Genomic DNA, 23,133 nt, shown 5'->3' with positions numbered 1-23,133 from the left:
GATGGCAGTAGTCCAACATATTAACTGAATCAACAACCGTATTAATTCGGTTTTGGAAATCACACAATCCCTAGAAAGCATTAGCTGAAGTTTGAACTCTGTTGCTGAGCCGTTGCTAAGGTCTATCTAACTTAATAATAGTTTGTGTTGCACAGGAATTTATAAATGTAACTGATTGTTACTCATTTCCAGGTTTTAAGGAGACCCCTTAAAACGGGGAAAAGATAAAAAATGTACTTATAACCCTACAATATGACAGTTTTTTTTGTCTTTGTGCAGAGTAAGACAGGAAGGTATCAGAGAGAGAGGGGAAGACATGCAGCAAAGGACCGCGGAATCAAATCCCGGTCGCTGCGGTTAGGACTGGGCTTTACAGCAGCGACCGGCTGAAGTCGAACATCTCATGTCAGCTGTACCTTTTAGCCAGTGAAAAATTGTCACATTAACAAAGGTTCGTTCATGAACACTTTGTGGCTATTTCTGTCCTAATGAGGGTGTCCCTGCACTACTGGGGACTAGGGCTGGGACGACGCGTCGACGTAATCGATGACGTTGACGCATAAATTACGTCGACGCGAAAAATGCGCGTCAAAAAAAAATAAAAAAAATGTCCTTGCAAGATGTCCTTGCCTTGTAGCTTTAAATTCAGTGTATTCAGGTGTGAAGTGATATCAACCAAAAAAGCCACAATGTCCTTCTTCTTATCATCTTATAAGAACTGAGAAAATGGTGTTGCTCTGGCTCTTCCGCTGCACCAAGAATCTGTGATTTCCCTTCGGACGGACCAGAAGCACTCCAACACACTGCCTTTGCTGAGCCATCTTACATTGAGCAGCAGAAGGTCATCAGCATGAGCATCAACTACTCTGAGGAATTCCCAGAGTACGCAATGCTGATGGGAAGGATAGGATGAAGGATGCCCTGAGAAATTGAATCATTCTGATCAGCGTGTTCATCACCACAGGATTCTCATCCGACAGGGGGGAGCACAGGATCGATGGATGAATTATGCAATGGTAAGAGATTACCTCAGGACTGTCCAATTTCATTCATGCCACAGCTCATCTCTCTCCATCTGTGGTTATTGAAACCACTTGATTCAGCTCGATTCCCCTCTTTGTGGACATCTCATTTATGGCCAGGTAGATGTCCCCACCTCTTGTACTGGTCTGAAGGGGTGCACCACTTCACCAAACTCTTTCTTCTCCTTGTTGAAGAACCTCACGTAAACTAACAGCGGAGCATACATCAGTGGTCTCGCTAAGCCTACACATGCTGCTTTATGAATTGCTTCATCCAGCTTTTGCTATCACATCCTGGGTAAAATGTTTCAGTTTTCTTTGTGGTTGATGATGCCGACGTACAGTAGGTACTTGCTGTATTTTTGTCACAGAACTCGTATTATTTTTGTTTTCCCTCAAGAAAGGTTTCTGCTCCTGCACCCAATCATATTGGGCCCTTAGATCGTTGATTTTGTGCTTCCTCATCTCACATTTGAATGGGTAAGCTTGCTCAAAGGATGTGTGCTTTATTTTAAACATACAAGACCCACTGGGTCAGGGCTGCCTGTGGGAAGCATTAACATAAGAATTCGGCATTCTTAATTGATAGCTTGTAGGTCGCCATTTACCTTTCTCTTTTTAGAGCGATCCTAAAAATAAAATAGACTTTCCACCGACTGTTGCGTCTCGTGACTCCCGTATTTCTCTCGTCTTCTCAATACACGAGTGTGCACCTCACACTCACTGACTCTGTATAGGCATAACCTAAAGTACATTGAATAACATAATGGATACACTTTGAATATAACCACACACACACGCACACATAAACTTCAATATGATCAATTTATAACTATACTTTGCCAAACTTTGCATTTTCAACACCAATAATGCCCCATTTCCACTGCAGGGTGCGGAACGGATCGGATCGCAAAGGTGCGGTAGGGAGGGGGCAGTATAGCCCAGCTCAGTTCCGAGGTCGCGTTTCCACTGCCGACAGTACCCTTGGTGGTAGGCCGGATGTCAATCGCCGCGGCAGCTACGTAAACAATGTAAACAACGTCTTCCTCCGCAAGAATGCAGACGAACGTCTCCACCTCCTTGTTCGCCCAAGCAAGCTTTTTACGCGACATGTTAATTGTAAAGAATAATACCTTGAGGCTACTGTTTGTTTGTTTTTATCCCCGCGTCACCCGGAAGTGACGATTCTGTCGACCAATCAACGGAGGGGGGGTGTAGCTAGAATTCCAGGGTACCCTTTCAGGCGTCTGGTCTCGTTTTGGGTACCGCAACGGAGGAGTCCCTAGAATGGGGTCGGAACGGGTACGGCAAAGTCCGGGTCACGCCCACTTTTGGCGGTGGAAACGCGATCCGACCCGCACCTTTGCGATCCGATCCGTTCCGCACCCTGCAGTGGAAATGCGCCATAAAGGACTCTCGCTGTACCAAGGCATGAGCTGCCCTTGTGTTCTGACCCCAGCGCCTTCCTATCGGTGCGGTGATTAACGACGGCGACGTGTTTCTCTGGGTTCTCTTGTAGCTGGGGTTGCAGCCACTGTGCTTCACAAAATGCTATCGACTTACACTGAAAGGTGGACCGGGCCAGCCAACTCTGAGCACTCTGCTTAGAGTGGGCTGCTCTGAGGTAAGGTAGGTGGGCTTAGTGGTCCCCCTAGGGACAATACAATTAAAAAAGGCACTATACTGTTCTACACTGTACTGAATGGACCATTCATCCATTTCTTGTACATTTTTATATGTTAAAGAGACTGCATTTATATAGCGCTTTTCCAACAGGTGGACACTCAAATCGCTTTACAATAATGCCTATCATTGACCAATTCAAGCACACATTCACACATTGACGGCGGTGTCAGCCATGCAAGGCGACAACCAGCTCGTCAGGAGCAGTTAGGGTGAGGTGTCTTGCTCAGGGACACCTCAACCCTCAGAGGAGCCGGGAATCGTACTAGCAACCTTCTGGTTACCGAACAACCCGCCCTACCTCCTGAGCCACATGGCGCCCCTAATCTGATCTGATGACTCTCGATTCCTATCTGTGGTGCCAGTGACTCACCCTTCATTCCCATTAGCATTCTCATTAGTCTATCTCTCTGCCTCGCAATTAATAACCGGTTCGCCTTCAAGGGAAGCTTAGAGTGGAAAACCCATTCTCTCTCACGCCCACACACACACTCTGACCCATGGCAGACATTACCTGCTCTTACAAGATTATTCACAGCAGTGAAATGTCCTTATGGTTTCCTGCTGTGCTCACGTGTTGAGCTGTGTTGCTGTTGTGAGGTGAGTGAAAAAGGAAAAATAAAACCTAATCTAAAAGACCTCAGAACAGTGACGGGCCACAGGATGGATATGGCATGTTGAATCATTGAATCACATGGTTCAATAATATTATTTCCATGTTTGCGTGTTCACCATCATCATCGTCAAGCCTGAAGCTCCCGTCCACCACCACCAGGTTTGTCTTATACTGAATACTGAGCAATCTGTTCAAATTGATAGAAGACGGGAAAAGATTAATATAAACGTCACCCTTGGTTGTGGTTCTGGGTTTCCACGGTGGAACGGCGGAATTAATAAAAACAGGGTTTAACTAAAGAGGAGACTACAGGGAGCTGAACGTCTAACTATAGAATTTAATTAATCCAAAGAAAATCATTTGAAAACATCCATCAAGGCTGACTGGCACTCGGATGGGGGCACTTCAGTTCAGTCATTCAAAGCCAGTCCAATCACACAATCTGAATCATTCAAATCAGACCTGACCAGATGACGATATAACCATGCCTACTCTGCTAGCTGTAATGGACCATAGATCAAGGTTCGAAATATAAAAACAGGGTGAGCGGGGTCACCGTATAATTGAATGTACAATATAACAACCCCAAGGTACTGGTAAACACGAGAGGTAGCAAAACATAGCGTTAATCTTGCCAACAGCGGTATTTGCAGAGAGTGCACTGGCTGAACACTTATGTGATAATTGTGCAATCATGAATGAATAATTGTGATTCAGATGAACAGGGCAGAGCTGCGTGCGCCATTAGACTTCGAGTTGGTGTTCCATCATGCCATTATGATGCATTACCCTGCGTTTGAAGCAGAACAGAAGCACTACGCTGCCTGCAAACCACACAAAATAACAATTGTAATAATGATATATTATTATGCTCCGTCTGGGGCCGCAAACCGATACTCTAGAGATAGTTCATTAATGTGTATCGCAGGAAGTCTTTCACGGTACATTTTTTTTGGGGGATAATTAGCCCATCTCTGTAAGGCGCCTAATGACAAGAATCACAAACAAGGCAGATCCTACAATGCACAACGCTGGACTCCCATGTGAATTCAGTCATCATCGGCACACATCACAGACTAATGTAATCACTCCATTGCATTGCACGAGATGGTTCAAGCTCATTTACCATTGAGTGGGGTCTGGGGAACCATCTCATTCTGTGTCCATACGTTAAATGTTCACAGTAGGATAGAAAATGCATGACGTAAAACTAGCACAAACATCCCATGCAGGTGTTTTCCCACAACAAGTAAAACACACACACACACACACACACACACACACACACACACACACACACACACACACACACACACACACACACACACACACACACACACACACACACACACACACACACACACACACACACACACACACACACACAGCGGAGGCCAGACTTCATTAAATAACATTATTAAAGCTGGTGGAGGACCAGCTTCTAGGCATTACTGATAAATTAGGAGGAAATTAGTGTTGTGGCCAAAAGCTACAAACGATCCGTGAGTGCCTGACAGAGATACTAGGCTGCGATGATAGGGCGTTTGGAGAATTTAATAATTAAATTGATGGTAGAGGATAAAAGAGATGCTGTGATGTTGTGTCCCTCTGGTTTATTGGTTTGAATGCACTATGGTCTGTATCTAATGTGTGGCACGAAGACGGCGTAGCATCACACCCTGTAGTGCTCAGTAAGAGTGTGGGCGCATGCAAATCCCCATATTGGTGTGCTACAGTACACACACATGCCGGATGGCATAAGTGTGTGGCCTTCGTCAACATGATGCAAACGTGAGAAATGTGTCAGAGAGCCTGTGTGTTCTGGGGGCAGACACAAAGATCACACCGCTAAACGGTAGTGCCGATGGGAAGTTATGCAGAGGTTTGAGCAGTTGCAAACTATATGACGATCTAGAAGTCTCATCGCGGTCTTCCTCAGAATTGTTAAGGACTCTCCATTGCTATTCCTTGTTTTTGTGTTTCCCTGTTTTTATGTTTTTATTGTTTACGTTGGTTTCAGCATGTTGTCTGAATCGTTGCAACATAAGTATCTCTTCTCATGTTGCACATTATCAGCTAGTCTTTCAATAGACTTACCTAATCCAACCTGGTTTAAACTGTATGGTTCACTTTGCCAACATTTGTGTTTGCCTGGTCTTTCTGAACACACATTCCTACATTTCACACACACATGTAATGCCGTCTTTTTGCCTGCACATGTGGAAAAATATAAAGGCAAGGCGATTGTTTTAAAGGTGACATATTATACCAGCAGGTGTGAATGTGATTAGCCGTTACAGGCCGTTTTGAAAATCGGCCTCTTCTGACATCACAAGTGGGCGTGTCCACCTAGATGTATGACGGATAGATGAGCAACGTTTGCTACTGTCCACTGGGTAGGCTGGTAGACTGAACTATCCAGCACACATCTAGTTGGACACGCTCAATTGGGAAGTCCGATTTTCAAAACGGCTTGTAACGGCTAATCACACTCACACCTGGTGGTATAATATGTCCCCTTTAATATGTATCCCTCTTGAATTTTATTTCAGAGTGGGGGTGCACATTTAGCACGAGTGCTTTGGTTGGTCACACTGGAGGAATGCCTTAAGTGGACAGCGGTTGGCGGGCGGGCCCAGGGTCTCCTCACCTCTTTGTCCATGCTGTCCAGGTCCTCCTTGCAGAGCATGTAGAGCGGCATGGAGTCAGACATGCTGGGCCCGCGCTTCCTTCTGGACGGGCCGGGCTGCTCGTCATCGGACGCCGCTGACGTCTGACCAACCCTGCAACACACGCAGACAGACAGACGTTTCACACATTGCTCCAAGCCATTTAGAGGCGGAAGAAAATATACCTTGTTCACCTTGATGGCCAATCGCCAGGGATTATGGTCCAAATCAACAAAGTATGGCAGAAAGCCAGAGTTTCCCGCTGAATTCTTGCTGGGTCGTGGGCTTAGCAAGCCCTACTTCTGTGTTGTTGAAGGGTTAACATTTTTCAACCTACACTACAGCAGTGAAAGAGGCTAACATGCTGCTTGGTAGAGTGAGGGGAGGAAAAAAGGTACGAGATGCGGATGGGTCCTGTGATAGTCCATAGAACAAGATAACTGCTATACAGAATAGGGATGGGCAACGATCGTCGAATAGTCGGAGTCACGTAGAATATCGAATAATGAATGTTACTATCGGTATTTATTACACGGCTCTTCTCTATGCTGTTGAACGCTCCGTGCACTTGCATAGGCCTTCACAACTTCCGGTGGTGAATAATTTTTGATAATTCACCGTTGCCAAGCATATAATGACCGCTGTCAAGGAAAGTTTTATCATTATTTTTCTATCGTATCACTCCGGAAGTAGTCCCGTAACTTATCAAGGTCCTCGGTTGCTAAGCAACGTCAACGTCTTTGGCAGACTTTTTCTCTGCCGAACAACACCACGAATGCTGGTAACACATAAATTGTAAAAAGAAGCAATGTGTTATTTTTTTGGCCATAGTTTCCATATGCTAAAGACATGTCTAGTTCACCGTCATGCAGTAAAATAAATAGCGATCTGTTTTCGGCGCATGTAGGCCTATCAGCCTAAGCCCACGTTGAAATAATTTCGATGTTGAATGTTGATGTTGTTGTTTAAGTATTGATTTCATACAAATCATAAAAGCCTCCCTGTGTCATTGTGTGTATACGAGGTGCATGCGTGCAGGGTTCTTGATTGACCGATTTTTGAATATTATTCGAATACATAGACCAGGGGTCTTCAACGTTTTCCAGGCCAAGGACCCCCAAACTGATGGAGAGATGGAGCGGGGACCCCCTACTTATTTATTGTATAAAATTGTGTTTGATATTAAACTGTTCCTATAGTGGCATGTATAAATGTACCTTGTTATTTTGCATTCAATACTAAGATATTCAAATAATACACAGGTTCATATATTCATGTTTTCATTATAAACATGTGCAAGGTACAGCGAGTAGGGTGGCAATGCCACTGCCATTCATAAACACAACATAACATAATAAACTGATAACTGCAATTGCATGTAATCATGCATAAAAGCAATTCAAATGGACATTTTTAAAACACTCTGCGACTGTAACTTATCAACCCCAGCGTGTCCGGTTGCTAAGCGACGTCAACGTCTTTGGCTGACTATTTCTCTGCTGATTGCTTATTTTCCCGATAATGACCGGCGTTCTGTACATTATCCCTTACATAACAGCACTCTCTCTCTCCCAACAGTCTTCGCTGCACACTCTCATCATAATACGTATTGTTTGCTGAGGAGGGGGTAGATATAAAGACCGGACAACAAACTGATGTCGCTGTGCTGTCCTTCTTAATTGAAGGAGCAGGCAGAGAAAAGCTCTCTCCTGCTGGGCTTTCATTAAAATCAAATACATAAAAATTTCACAGCCAGTCCAGATGTGTCAGGTGTGCGCGAGAGACCAAAATGCCATAGATATAATACATTCGGATGATAGGAATAGAGCTATTCCAATTAGAAATCGGATCAAATGTTTCCATGTAAACGCGGCTAGTGTGTTGGATTCATGTTAATGTGTATTTAAAGACATTTCAATTTGTGTAAAAGATTGTGAAGGTAATATAAAGAAAAAGTCTAATCAACCCAAACTTTCGCGACCCCCCTGCAGTACCTCCGCGGACCCCCTAGGGGTCGCGGACCCCCTGTTGAAGACCTCTGACATAGACTATACTTACTAATATCGAATAGTATTTTTGCCAGAAATGCACATCCCGAATAAAGAACACACATGCATACTTTGTGGTTTAAAATGGAGGCAGACAAAGCTAGAAATTAGTCATTGAGGAAGAAGAGAGCCTGATCACATGCTTCAGCTGTTAATTGGGTCTTTAGTGTTTCAGGTTTCATTTAAATGTCCTGCAATGCTCCAGGATGTTTCCACAGAATAATGAAAGTAGGATGGTTGGATGCTTATGGTAGTTGTGATTCAAACCATCATATTACAATTCAAAAACCAAATGAAACATGGGTAAACAAGTTAACTGTCCCCAGTTAGCAAACAAACATATTTCCCCTCATATAAAAGCCTTATGGGAAGTACTTTGATACAGTTGCGGCTTATTCTTTATTTGAAACCCTTGGGGGGTGGCAAATGTCTGACGATTGCAGTGATCTGACGTAATGTTTTCCATTCCATCTGAGAAGAGAACAAGGGTGTGCTTTTAAAAATAAAATAAAATTGCATCATGAAAAGAATATTTTTTCTGCATCTTTAAAGCTTTAAACCATATGAAACCGTCTGAGGCATTTATTAAAAAATAATAGGTGCCTAGCTGTTTGACAATAGCAGGGCTTTTCATTGCACAAATTGAAATGAAAAAGCAGGGCTACATCACAGCCTCTAATAGATTATTGACTGGAGTTGCGAGCCAGGGTTGCTGCACAGTGTACATGCATTATGGTTTGCCAGAAATTCTTTCTCGAGAGGATTTCAGTAACAGCAGAAACATTAAACAATGAAAATCGTAAAACAATGGCATCTGTGTCTGTCTGTCTGTCTCTACAAATAATGGCTTGCATCAGTGAATCCAGTGTGCTGTCCCTGACCCAGGGACACCAGTACATGTACACTTGGGCAGGTACACACGCTGAGAGATGGATCGTTGTTTTCTACAGATCTTTGCAGACGCTGCCTGCTTTTCTACCTTCACATCAAGTTAACGTGAACCCAAGGGTGCATGATGAAAAACCAATACATTCACGTGAAACAGTGTTGACACACCCTTCGAATGCACTGCAAAAATAGGGTTCTGCTATACTAGGAAAACCAACTCATGATGATAGTGCAGGTGGCATAAGATTCGGAATGGCAATGAGAGCAAGTGAGAAAAAAGTTAAAGAACAAGTTAATAACATAAAGTATGTGATGGTGTAGAACAGAAGCAACAGTATTATAAAACCTAGACAGGGATACCGCCTGCAGACTGAAGACTGTATTTCTTCCAGCATTAATGGCAAACAACTTGGCTGGTGCACATTTGTTGTCAAGTTGTGATGACATCGGATCAACTACAGCCACTTCAGTTGGGACTGCATGTCGGCCCTCTGATCCCATCAGAGCCTCTGATGAAACATCATGTGTTTGTACCTGGAAACTGCATTCATACCCAGGAAACTGCTTGTTCGTACCCTGGCCAAATAGCAACCACCAGGAAGAGGTTGGGGGCTTTGACCAGCCGGCTTCCTGCGGTGTGGGGCCCAGAGGGGACTCAGGCACACTCATAAAAACAGCAAACCTTTCAGAGTGCAGCGCTTAATGCTTTTCATCAGCGCCCCTGGCGGGTGCTCAACCTCAAGTCAATGGTAATTGGAAGAAGGCAGTGGCTGTGGAGTCACCGAGCACCATGGGAGCTTGATCTACGTCTGATGGTATTGTCAAACCAGAGGGGAATAATGGAGGATAGGTGATGAATTTCCTTCTATTTTTTGTATTGCCAAACAGCAATAACCAATTTGTTGCAATGACGCCTGGAGGAAACAAAATGTCAAAACTAAATGAGATGGCCATTTTAATAACATATGTTGCTGTGCAAGAGCAAACTTCAAATTGGCCAAGTTGGCTAAATTAATTGTGACACAAACACACACACACACACCTTGTTCCAGCCGCCATTGTCTCTCACCCACTAATTCCAGTCAGATGGGATCCATTTAAAAGGGGGGCTGGTCTAGGGGCTGGAGACAACAGACAGCCTGCTGCGTGTTAATCATGTTTCAAAGGACAAGCCAGCTATGTTCCCTCCAACCGTTTGGAATCACTAATGGGAATGAAGCCAAATAATGATATGGAAATGATGCAGACTGTGTGGGCATATCTCCGGCACGGAAGAACTAAATTCTAAAATTTAATTAAATTCAGCGCTTCACATCCGAGAAGAAAGCACTTCAGCGCGGCAATCGCATCCCGTATTGTCCTCCGAGGAGAGGGCCTGTGGCGACAGCGGTCGCCGCGTGGGAGCGGGAGGCGGGTGGGCGGCACGCGGAATAAATCAGCTAAACCTTCACAGAGCCGCACTCCAGAGAGAGCAGAGCGGGGGGATACGGAGCGACGTCCTACCTGGGGGGGGCCGTGTTCCGGTGGTCCGGCTGCGACATGGACCCCGGGGCCTGGAGGTAGGGGGGCGGCCGCTGGCCGTGCTGGCCCTGCCGGATCAGCTTCCCCGTCACCGGGTCGTAGATGCGCACCTCGGGGGCCGGGGGCGGGGGTCTTTGGTGGAGGTGGGCGGGGTGGAAGACGGGGTGATGGAACATCCCCTGGGGGTCGGGCAGCATGGCCGGGCTGTTGCTCCTGTGGCGGGGGATAGGATTTAAACAAGTAATCTCTCAGCGGGCGGCTGGAGAGTGCTTCTTTACATTTAGTTTGACAGCAGGAGTCGTGCTTCAAATGGACAGCAGGAGTCTTGGGTAAACTGATTATTTAAGGGGAAAGAACAAGTCACCGGGGACTGCAGTGTCTCTCAGTGAGAGACAAAGTGCGCTTTGCTTTACCTCTTGGTCTATACATCAAAGGCCTCAGCGAGGGTCCCTTACCGGGGGGTCTTGGAGTGTTCCTCCTTCAAAGGGTACAGCTGCTCCTCGACTTTCTCCCAGCGCTCCAGACAACACCACAGCCAATCGGGACTGGTGATGTGGAGGTGTTTGCAGCCCAGTGCCTGACGTACTTTCTCAGTGCCTGGTGGAACGGGAGGAGGGGAGAGACCAGGTAAAGAAAAGGAGTTCATGCCCAAACAAGACACTCGCTTGATCGATGGCCACATTTACCTTGAGAGAACGGCAGATCAATGACCCGTGAACATCAATCTATGTAGATAATGAACGGGACCACACTCAACACTTGGTTTCACACACTGGGGGAGACGGGCGAAGAGGCGGTAGCTTTGTTTACTGTTGTCAGATTGTTTTTTTGTGCACCAGTCTGATTGCAATTTATTGACGCTGGACACAAAGGAAAGCTGTAAACTGCATTTGGGACAAGAAGACCTCATTCACCCAACCCAACACATGAGAGGCCAAGCAATCACCGCTAGCCCAGATATTGATCACTTCTTGGGGTAGAGCACGTGCCTGATATTGGTGTGAACTGTGAAGTATGCTGTTGCTCAATGTGTGGTCGGGCAAGGATCACTGTTGTTTTCATGATTCAGGACGATCGTTCAGAAATTCGCAAATTAATAGGACTGTGATGTTGTCCGCTTCGAGATTGTTCTACGTGGCAGCAACCCCGCCCTGTCTCTGAAAACACCTCAGACGGTAGAAACTTCAGCCTGAAACATGAAGTGAAACCTCAGTTTGATTATGAAGCTAGTTCAGCACAGCTGAAGAGAGAGAATTTGGCAACTGTTTTATACGTCCATCAAACACGGAGCCGGAACCAAAGGGGGGCATTAGCCAGCCAGAGGCGTGTGTGTGGGGGGCAGGAAAGAGTGTGTTAAAACACCACCATTAAATAATCAATCCGCCATATGAAATGCGAACGCCCGCGTGCGTGGGCCTGACGTCAGCGACGCGTCGAGCTTCCTCGAGTCGGTTCCGGCTCGGGGGCTGAAGTGGCCGGCTGAGGTCTCGCCCTGAAGCACGGCGGCTGATTGTCTCCCCGCCTCTGACGTAGCGAGGCCGGCTGATTGGTTAAGTGTTGCTCTAAGTGAGGCTGGCTCCCACGGCAACAAGGGCTGTGCTACCAAGCGCCGACCCGGGTGGGGTGGGGGGGTGGACGAGGGAACACAGACACACACACACGCACACACCGGGTTGTGACGTTTTTTTTCTAAATAAACTCAAATAAAGATTAGTCTTACTTCTGGGTTAGTATAATAGAGATAAATATCATTTTTTCAATTACCAGAAGTAACATGTTGGCACTTGATTGGCTTGTTGTTTTTATATTGATGTTTTAAGTAGTTTTTTTTTTGAAGATTCAATATTTGTTCTCATTCTTTCTCACATGCCTGGTTCAGTGTCATGCCTCCAGGCAGCAAGCCATGTTGCGGTCTCTGTTGGTGCCCAGGGGAACACCCCACGAAACATAAACTGCTCAGTGCAGCCCCCACAACCGGCAGGTGTCATCATTATCCTGAGGGCTTGGACCATGAAGACATCGCAGTGACATGTGCAGAGCAGACAGGCTCGTCTCCACAATCCACGATCCGCGATCCACGATAAGGAATCACACGAGCGGGTATAACTTGAGCAGCTGTGGTCTTCAGAGGACGGAACTAGACACCTGCGACAGCCGTACTGTTACGCTGTTGTTATGCTGCAAAGGTTTCTGTTTTAACAGTGAAATAAGGTCACAGTTGTATCAAATCGGGATCAAAGCGTTAGATCTAGGGCTGCAACTAACGATTATTTTAATAATCGATTAATCTGTCGATTATTTTTTCGATTAATCGATGAATCGGATAGAAAAAAATTATATTTCTTTTTGGAATTGCCGCATCTTAATTCAAAAACTGAACATTACTTCAAATTCACAGTGCAGACTGAAGTGTAAAAACACCAGGTTATTGCTGCAACGTCCCGGAACTATTAAAAGTAATATTAAATAATAAAAAGATTAAAAAAACATAACTGGGATAACACAAAAAAAAACATACAATGTATGATATACTTTTATATGTATATAAGGGAGGTCCATGGTTAACCGGTCAAACCTATTGATACCATTTTCGAGGCTCCTTGAAATAGAACTTGTAATATTGCTTTAATTGCTGATAAGATGATGATAGTTCAAGATAGGACATTAAACAGGTCATAATTCTATCTTTACTATCTATTTTATATTACTGGGATAACAAGTTTTCCCCAAAATCTCAATTATTTTATTTTTTCTGCTGCATTTGAACGCATCAATCATATTACTGAGCCGACCTGAACACATCACATTTGACACTGTTAGTGACCATTGGTTAGTTGTTTTTTTTAAGCTAACTAGCTCTATATCCTGCCGATTTTAACATGGATTGCATTACTATTTTTAACTGACGGGACTTTCTACACCGTCCGGTTGTGTGATTACTACCGCTGCTTTGAATGACTGTTGATGCACGCGGTGCCGACTCCGAGCCCGTCTGCAAAACGTCTGCAGCAGCAGCAGCTGACAGTTTTCGGTTGGACTAGACGGATACTGAGTTGAAGGAGTTTTTTTAACCCAAAGACAGTGAAGGTACAACACTTTTATGTAGGCCTACAGTCCAGTTTTAAGATATGACCAAAATACAAGCTGTGGTCGCTCACACTAAAGCTCGCTGTGGGCATGCATGAACCGTGAATCAACCTGTCGGCGGCTGGCTGTAAACAGTGCTGCGCCTATGAGTAACTTATTAATCGCGCGACACAACGAATCGATGACCAAATTCGTTGCCAACGCATTTAGTAATCGATTTTTATCGATTTTATCGATTCGTTGTTGCAGCCCTAGTTAGATCAAAGAAATATCATAAAATGTTTACGTCAAGGTCTGCATACTACACTATGTTGCATTCGTTCCAATTCAGACGGATGCAGCAGAGCGAGGAGGTAAACACACTCACCGCTGTTGGGCCAACTTTGAGTGTAAACAGAGTAATTAGGTTTACTTAAATCAGGCAACTCATGCATGAACATCCGTCGGCCCCAGCACGGTTGTTTTGGCCGCAAATTTACTGATCCCCATCGTTACTACTGTCGCATCAGGCAGAGATTTGACTGCTTTAGATATTGAAAAGCAGAAGATAAATGCACGTTTCACTCAACTATTCATGAGAGCGAATCAGAGGCTCTCCTTAGTGGAGGTCAAATCATCTCCCGAATAATCTTTTCCATACATTTCTCACGTCACCTCTGTGGGTGAGGATCATGAACTTCCTCCCGACTTATTAGCATGAAAATATGTATTCTAGCTAGCCCCATTCACTATTGAATTGTAAGGATGGTTATAACAATCCCTTTGCATAAGTACATTTACCATTAGCACTCTGTGAAAAAATTGTCCATTACATTTGAGAGAATGGCAGAAACATGCAAGGCAGCATTTCGCCTCTCATCATTTAAATGCTGCGAACAGGACAAAGAGAGCATTCGCAGGGGAGGGCGTGTTTGTGTTCGGAGTTCATGTTTACGTGTGTGTGTGTGTGTTAGGGGTAAAAAAAATTGGGATATACTGGAATCCATCATTAGGAGACAGTCACAAGCCAATGATTACTTCAACATTCATGCAACAATATGGTATTCAGATGAACTTAGGCCCACCCTTCTTGACCTCCTCCTCCATTATATAAAACAGCCTTTGTGTTGAGCCCAAATGCTGCCCTAACACTGTGCTCATGAATAACTGCTGATCTGCAGTTTTGGTCAGTACATGAGGCAAATGAGAAAGGATGTGCCTGCACCATGTAATGCCTAAGGTGACGTGATGATGTCCACAATGTCCAAAATCACATCAAACTTATCACAATAAGATAGTAGATCAGCTATGAAGCAATCAATGCTTGGTACATTATTCCATTACGAACACAGACTGTATGTTCGTCAGCGTCAATGTACTGTTGCAGATCTGCGAGAGTTTAAGGTACGAACACACCAAACGCGTACCCCGCGTATAGACGCGTATAAAATCGGCAATTTTTCCATAGGGAACCATTGGTTTACGCGCGTATGAGCTGCGTACATGCGTTACATGCGCTAAAGCAACATTTTACCCGCGTTAGCGGCGTATGAGCTGCGTACATATACGCGCGTACATATACGCGCGTACATATACGCGCGTACATATACGCGCGTACGCGAGGAGTTCAAAAAATTGAACTTTTTACGCTCATACGCATGACGATGAGCGTATATCAGCGTTGAGCTTGACCCGACGTCACTGGCAGAGAGTAGTGACGCTTGCACAGAAGCATACGGCCGACATCTTTCTTTATTCTGGGTGGAAATAGTAACATAGTTACGCCATTAAATGCGTTTATGTAAACATTTTTAGCGAGAAATGTGCATTTTACTTTCATAATGTTCGCTCGGTGAATGTGAAGGATGTTTGGTTTGATAGTTATGACGAAGAGGGAACGCTCCGTTCACTTGCATGGACAGAGTCTCTGGTTGCTAAGCAACCTCAACGTCTTGGCGGACTATATCTCTGCTGATCAACACTACGAATGCTGGAAACACACCAGACACACCATGTGAAGTTATTTAACCCGATTATTGTTATTTATATCTGAGATTATTTAATCTAACCCGATCCAAGCTCTATCAAGCACCCAAACACGGCTGCGTTTGGGTTTCCTTCCTCGGACTCCTAAATCCAGCGCAGCCACAGGTGCGTAGCTGCGTACGTAGGACCATTTTTGACACAAAATGGTCAAGCAACATTTTAACTGCGTTACGCGCGTAAATCTTACGCGGGTACGCGTTTGGTGTGTTCGTACCATTAGAGTTTATCAACCACAAAGGAAGAGATTAATTCGCAATTGCTATGACCCCATTATTTTTCATCGTGCATTGCGTTAGTGCAGAGACATGCTTGCAGCTACTTCTGTTAATTGTCATGGAACACACAAGAATAGATTCAAATCCCGTCGGCACAGAAGATAACTAGTGGTGGTTTGTCGACGTACCGGCTCTGGCTGCGATGAGGTGCGTGGTCCGACAGGGGTCCTCGGCGTCGAGCACCAGGCCCCGGCCGATCTTGGCCCCGAGCACCATGGCGTGGTAGTACTCGCGAGTCCTCTCCATGGGGTAGTTGGTGGGGTACAGGCCGCTGAACACGATGGTGGCCCCCTCCAGCACCTTGCCCTTCAGCTCCGGCACGATCCGCCGGACGTCGGGCATCTCCGGGGCCTCCTTCCTCTGGTAGACCTCGTAGCGGGCGTAGTACTCTGCGTGGATCCTCTGCAGCACCTCCTCCAGGTAGATGAGGTGGTCGTCCTGGTCGGGGTCCGCCTCCTCCTCCTCCTCCTCCTCTTCCATGCTCTGCTCCAGCAGCTCCTCGCCGGCAGTGACCCCGGAGAGCTCGCTGTTCTGGGACTCCGTCTCCGGCTCCCTCTTGTCCGAGCAGCCGTTGCCCAGGTCCTCGGTGTCCGGGGGGCCCACCGGAGGAGGCTCCGCCGCGGGTGTCGTGCTGTTCCCCACTGCGTCCGCCTCTTTACTTTCTTCTTCTTCTTCTGCGGCGGTGGCGGCAGCGCTGGCGACAACGACTTCAACCTTCCCTTTAACGGCGTCTCCTGCCTCCCTCTGTTTACCCCCGTCTCCCTCCGGCCCGTCCCCACACTCGGGGTTCTGCGTGGGGCCGGCCTCCTGCTGATCGCGAACCCCCGACGGACTCGTCTTGGGGTCGCCGCCGGCTACGCGATCCGCCGTCGAGCTGGGGGGCTTCTCCGTGACGGACTCGCCGTCACTGTCGCTGGACAGGTCAAAGTCCAGGTTGTTGCCTGCGGGGGCCTCCGCCGGGGAAGGCTGCTCGGGGCCGTCCCCCTCCGCCGAGCCCGTTGTCCCGGCGCTTCCCCCCTGGGCGCCGACACCCGTCCCCTTCCCTGTACCCTCCGCCTGCGTCCGCCTCGATTCCCCCTGTTGCCCCGGCTCTGGGTCCTGCTCCTGTTCGTCCTTCCCCTCCCCGGTGGCGTGTGTCCTTTGCGTTTCCGCTGGGGTTTCCTGAGTGGAGGAAAGTGCGTTGGGCTCCTCCTTGCCTCCGTTGTTGACGTTGGTGTTGGCGTTGGCGTTCTCCCTCCCTCTCCTTTTGAAGCCGTTGTTCTGCTCCTCAGCCCCCGATGTCCCCGTGGGTTCAGGGCTCTCAGCAGGCCGGCTCGCTGGGGAATGACACAATGAGGCCTTAGGATCATGTTGAACACGGACATCAGTCAGAGAGGACTGTACGCGCGTGCAAATGGAAATCTTCCCTTGCCTTCAGGCAAGAACGCCGCAGTTTGAAGGGATACTTGGACTAACTGTTTTTAGCCTCTACAGTTCAGGTTTAGCATTGGCAAGGCCAACACACATTATTATATCATATTGAGCCTAAGAAAGCACTTAAATTAGAGGATTTTTAACTTGGCTTAGGTTCATGACCTTGCCTCCACCTTATAGCTGCCAACCACTTTAACGTGCACTTTTCCGGCAGCCCTGACTTTTGCTCACTTACTTTCCTCTTTTCATCTTTCAAAATCAATATTGATTTAGATTCTCAAAGATTAAATATCTGATATATTTTTTGTTGGTTTTTAAAAACAGGTAAAACTGGCTGCATTGAAAAAACTGCATTTGAACCAGAGATGAACACTGTCGACCGGTTGTACAGCGCAGGTTTAACGCATAAGTAAGTACAAAAAAGAGCAAGGGGTTCGTAGGTATGACGATCTCCCCGTAGCCTGGAGGTCCAACGGAAACGAGGCTTCCCCTAACTAGAAACACTGACTAGACCAATACAATTGGGGATTGGTAGGGACCGGGAATTACTGCCCTAACAATAAGGGGATCTATATTATAGTGTCTCCAAGTGGATTTCCCTTGCAAGTGGCTGATCTACCAGCTCCTTCTGAGCCCAGAAGGACATTCAGGGCGTGGTTTGGATGACCCTTGCAATAGGACCCCCCTGAGTAGGATTCTGAACCAGGTTTGGCAGGATTACAGGCATCAAGGCTCATCAACACACAAGCTGTCAGGACACAGGTTAAGAACATGAATATTGTGGTGATGGTGAGGATGACTGATTATTGGGCAAGTGCTCAAGTGATTGGCTGTTCACATCGATTAGCGCCTGACCTTAGAGTCTCTTAATCAACCTTTGTGGCAGAGGCTGTAAGACAATGAGGCACTAGTCCAAGAATCATGAAACAAGAAGAGCTGGATTTTCTCACAGTTTAGGTATATGAAATATTTCACACAGGAAAATTAATAACTTAAATAATAAAACCAGCATTTCTCGTTGCAAAGAGGAACCTTTTTTTTTTTATCCTGTCATGTAATACACAATTATCCAAAGTAATACACCACTTTAAAGAACAATAATAATTACGATATCTCAACATTGGTGTAGCGGCCTCCCGTCACTATTCAACTGCACTGTACCCTTCTTGGCCTCGCGGGAGCCGGGGGGAGCGTTGATGTCGCCGGTGCCTTGGAAGTAGATGTACTTCTTCACAGTGATGAGGTTGGGTGCAAACTTCCACACGTCCTCGCGGTCGTCGATGATGCACACCATGGAGTCCCCGCACGGGAAGAGGTTGCTGCCAAACACAACGCGTTCAGAAATAAACACGTCAACGCATGAATAACCAATCTGGTTTGGTTTCAGGGCAGTGGAATGCAAGCGGCGTCCTATGAATCTACAATTGGTTTCATTGTTACAATTATAAATCCCTCCACTCTATACAAGGCCTCTGCCTACCTCTGCATACTGGCCTAACTACACCATATTATATTGATGCACTGGTCCATCGGTCACCGATTGTTATCGGCCAATATAGTCCTTAAACACGTGATTGGTGAACTTGACATTTCACATTTGATTGAAGAGGGAATTCAGTCTACAGCCTGTGTCGCAGCGGCAGGTTTTTTAACGTCCTTCTAATAATAGTTGAATGGGTTATAACTCCAATCAAATCATCACCATAGGCCTCCACTTAGAATCGTAGCACGCGAGACCTGCAGTCTTTAATGTGATAGCATATGCATAACGCAGTAATAAGCCCACACATTGTCACAGGGGGCAAAAAGTAGAATAGACACACTAAAAGATTTGTCATTACCCAAGTTTGCGAATCAAACCATTAATAGCCCTTTTAATAACAAAACAAATGTTTTATTAACGTTATGCTCCTAGAACGCCAATGAAAATCTTATGAAAAGCGTTTTATAATCGAAAGATTTATTGTATTATTTCAAAATTATCGTGTTTAACTTCCATAGTATAGTAATACCTTTTATCTCAGGAATGTGGGGACGCACTGGGCTTATAAACCATGCTACTGCTGTTTCAAAGGAATTAAAAAATGTGTTGATCAGTATTTGCCTAACACCAAAGTTAAGCTGCTTTGGGTAAGACTTCAGGTTAAGAAGAAAATACCACAAAAACTTTCCCCTCCCTATATGCTCCCCCCCACCATATGTTACTTCAACACTGAAAAGTATTGCATTCACTTTGATTGACAGGCAAGATGGATTAACGAAACCATTCAGCAAAAATGATCAGAAATGAGCCATCTAAAATCAAATGTTATGGCTCATACATAAAGGGAGACAGTCAACCAGAACCGATAATCACACGTGGCATTTCTCTCTAGCTGACTGATTGCTATGGCATTTCTAGCAAATTGCTCTCAATTATGGCTCTGAAATCTTACCTAAAGCACCTGTAACATATTGAGATCAATTATTTTCAAGTAGCTCCATCTACCATGAGTTAAGTCAGTTCTAACCTTCTTATTCCCAGCATTAGCTTTGAAAAGCAAGCAAGTGTGAGATTGCCAATAATTGTTTGAGCCATCACTTTTAGAGAGAGTATAAAAATTAAAACCTTAGATTCCCCGTCTTGGAGAAAGGATCGATGCATTCGTCCCTGGAGAGGATGCGGTGGGAAAAGAGTTTCTTTTCAGGGTCCAAAAAACCTGCGGGAATTAAAATAAAAAACAATTGAAAATGAATCAAAAACACACGCTCTGAACAAAAACGCTACAAATCCATCGCAGAAATCCCTTCATAAAGAACCAGAAAAAACATCTGCATAATAACCTTGGTCTTGGGTTCCCTTCACTTCTCCAGCCTCCCATTTTGTCTCATGACATCATACAAGATAGTCTTATTATTGTTATTTCTAGACTCTCTTCAAGAAAGGCTGCCACACACAGCATGTAACGAAAATTAATACAATAATTCATGACATGACATTTATTTAGCCGATGCTTTTGCCGGAAACAGTCTTCTATAGGGGCATTCAACAATGAAGATACAACCCAGAAAGTGCAAGAATCCTGAGAGTATATACAATTACTTGAATAACCCAACTGCTTTAAGTGCCACATGATAGAAAAGAAAAAATGCAAGATGCAGAAGAGTTCTCAGCCTGCAGCAGATGACAGATTTCAGCTGTGCTGATGACATGTCGTCCTCACAGTAACCCGTCGCCGCTGCACAGGCACAACCAATCAGACGAGCACTGATCTCGGTCGCCTGCGGAAGCTTCAAGCAAACTCCAAAAGTGCTTTCTCAACTGCATTACTTCCAACAGACTTCCACCATGAGAGGCAGAGCTGTTCCTGCACTAGGGACCAGAGACTCCCTCATGTATGCTGAAGGGTTTGTTGTCGGAGTACACTCAGGGCTAGTCTTCCTTCCTCTTCAGTCTCTTTCAATCCACTGGTTGACAGTTAAGCGAACTCAAGTGTCTAGTCACACTATATTTTTTTTTATTTTTTTTACAAAAGTTAGGATACCTGTCTATGTTTACTTATCGATTCACCAGCAATTGCAAGTATAGTTCCTACCATGTGGGAGAACATGCTAGGCGAAAATGATCTGATGAATAAAATACACTTCAGAATTGAAAAAAATGACAATTCTGCCCTCCTCTGTTCTGAATTGGGCACTACAATAACAACAAGTTGTTTTTGCCTGCTACGGGGTTTTGACCTGCTTCAAAGAGGAGCCAGACATACATCCCCTGCTAGCGTGTAGGTGGTAATAGGACAGCAGCTGGCCAGGTTGCCAGGTGTGAGAATGTTTTAAGCTTTGGGAAGCGTTTTACTCGAATTATATAACAAATGGCCGGTACTTCATAAGTATTGTGCCTCTTGTATGCCACCATTACAAAGTTTATACAGGAAACATCACTTTTCAGTAAGAAATGTCCTTTAAGAAAATTTAGGATTAGTGCAATACCTGCAATGGTATGTGCATAGGGACGGCTTCCGAACGTGAACACATGCAGCTCGTACAGCTTGGCTATCTTCTCCAGGAACTCCTTGCAGTGCGGACGCAGCCGTGTGTGGAGCATGGGGTCGCCTCGACCCAGCTGGAAGTGGAAGATCCCCTGGGGGAAAAAAAACACAGGGCTCCACTTTACCATGATCCTATAAAGAGGGGGATTGAAGTTTGACTTATGGTTTCCATCCCGATTTAGATATTGGCTTGGGTTTCAGTAGTTGAAGAGAAGCTGAACTTTCTCTGCCTCTTGAGAGCGGTATCGCTAGGAAAACAATTTTGTGAACCACCATCCCTGAACTGAAAACAAATAAAATGACTAAAGGTGTGGCCACACTGATTACGCCCGTAACACGCCTAACCTGACACTTGATCATTGTGTGTCACAAAAATGGTTCAACGCGCCTACGCAGCTAGATGAGCCCGCCCAGCGGAGGTGTCTTGCTTCGCCCTGAAGGGGCTTATTTTCGATAATGGCCGGCAACGTTCTATACATTATCCCGCTTATTACAAGGCTACTTGCCAAAACCAAAAAATAACTTCACATGGTGTGTCTTTTTAGAATTTATTCGTTACCAGCATTCGTAGTGTTGATATGTAGAGAAATAGTCCGCCAAAGACGTTGATGTCGCTTAGCAACCGAAGACGCTGGGGTTCACAAGTTACCCGAGTACTACCCATTAGAGCCCGACCGATATATCGGCAGGCCGATATTATCGGCCGATATTAGGCATTTTTCAAACTATTCGGTATCGGCATTATAATGGCCGATAAATGAATATTAAAAAATAAATAAAAAATGTTTGTCCACCAGAGGGCGCTCTAACGCCCCAAACCCGCTGATTCAGGCAGAGTGAATGACGGAGATCGACGGAGATCATCGGTGTTGTTCATAGCTGTGTTCGAAATCATTCCCTATCACGGATATAGTGCGCTATATAGGGTGCTCGCCAGTGCTTAATTTGAGGGGGAGCAAGGGGGAGCGCGCTCCGGAAGCTCTGACGTGCGCTCCGCCAGCTGGATCTGGAGTGTGTGTGTGTGTGTGTGTGTGTGTGTGTGTGTGTGTGTGTGTGTGTGTGTGTGTGGCTAATACTGTGTGCATGTGTGTGTTTTGTTCAGATGTGCAGCAAGAGAGGTTGGACTTGGAGTGACGCGAGTCGGTTGAGCGATGTGTGATAAATCTGCGAGGAGTTAGCGAAAGTGGCTGCGGCGAAGAGGGGCAAGAAGGCCAGGTCCACCATGAGCACCCCCCCCCCCCCCCCCCCCCCCGCCGCTTTTTTTCTACTCGTCCTCAGCGCTCCGGGAGCTCCCACTTGACAAATTAAGCACTGGTGCTCGCCATTTTTCAGTGGTGTTCGAATTCTCAGTGGTTAATTTCATGCACTAAAATTTGAGTGTACATACGATGTTCCCTACTTGTTACTCCGTATACCACAATGCAATGCGGTAGTGTTCTTCCGGAGGAGAAGAAGAAGCTGAATAACCGCGAAAACTAATACATTTAATGATGGAGTCTCCGGCTTTCGTTTAGAGATGTCAACAATTTTGGGAGTTAACATAGAAAATGTAATATTCAAAATTAATAAAAAAAAACTTGATCAAGGAAATGTTGCATTCAACATCAATACAAGCTCCAGCTTTCCTCGGGATTGCCCGGTTTGTTTACATGATGTGGGAGCATCTGTCTGCGCCACACAAATACCCGGCGCATTTACTGACGCAAATGACGCTTAGAAATGTTCAGCGTAGTGTCCGAATTCTCGTTTGTTCGTTCCCTATATAGTGCACTATATCATAAACACTAGGCTATATAGGGAATAGTGAGGGAGTGAATAGGGAATGATTTCCAACACAGCTCATGTGTGCAAGTGTGTT

At 45.6% G+C, this 23,133-nt stretch overlaps 1 protein-coding gene across 2 annotated transcripts in view; it reads right to left on the bottom strand.

The window, feature by feature from the left end:
• Window positions 1-23,133, bottom strand: part of ctdp1 (CTD (carboxy-terminal domain, RNA polymerase II, polypeptide A) phosphatase, subunit 1) — a 59,101-nt gene that overhangs the window by 29,496 nt on the left and 6,472 nt on the right. For both annotated transcript variants that reach the window (XM_060044365.1, XM_060044366.1), the window contains exons 5-11: window positions 21,217-21,367; window positions 19,856-19,946; window positions 18,409-18,566; window positions 15,963-17,150; window positions 10,903-11,044; window positions 10,430-10,660; window positions 5,972-6,104 (exon numbers count right to left, since the gene is read on the bottom strand). In XM_060044365.1, coding sequence (XP_059900348.1) covers window positions 5,972-6,104; window positions 10,430-10,660; window positions 10,903-11,044; window positions 15,963-17,150; window positions 18,409-18,566; window positions 19,856-19,946; window positions 21,217-21,367 — 2,094 coding nt within the window. The remainder of the gene's footprint in view (window positions 1-5,971; window positions 6,105-10,429; window positions 10,661-10,902; window positions 11,045-15,962; window positions 17,151-18,408; window positions 18,567-19,855; window positions 19,947-21,216; window positions 21,368-23,133) is intronic.

Source organism: Gadus macrocephalus, chromosome 22 (genome assembly GCF_031168955.1).
Source record: "Gadus macrocephalus chromosome 22, ASM3116895v1".
Classification (NCBI taxonomy): domain Eukaryota; kingdom Metazoa; phylum Chordata; class Actinopteri; order Gadiformes; family Gadidae; genus Gadus; species Gadus macrocephalus.
This window is presented reverse-complemented; position numbering and strand designations above follow the sequence as displayed.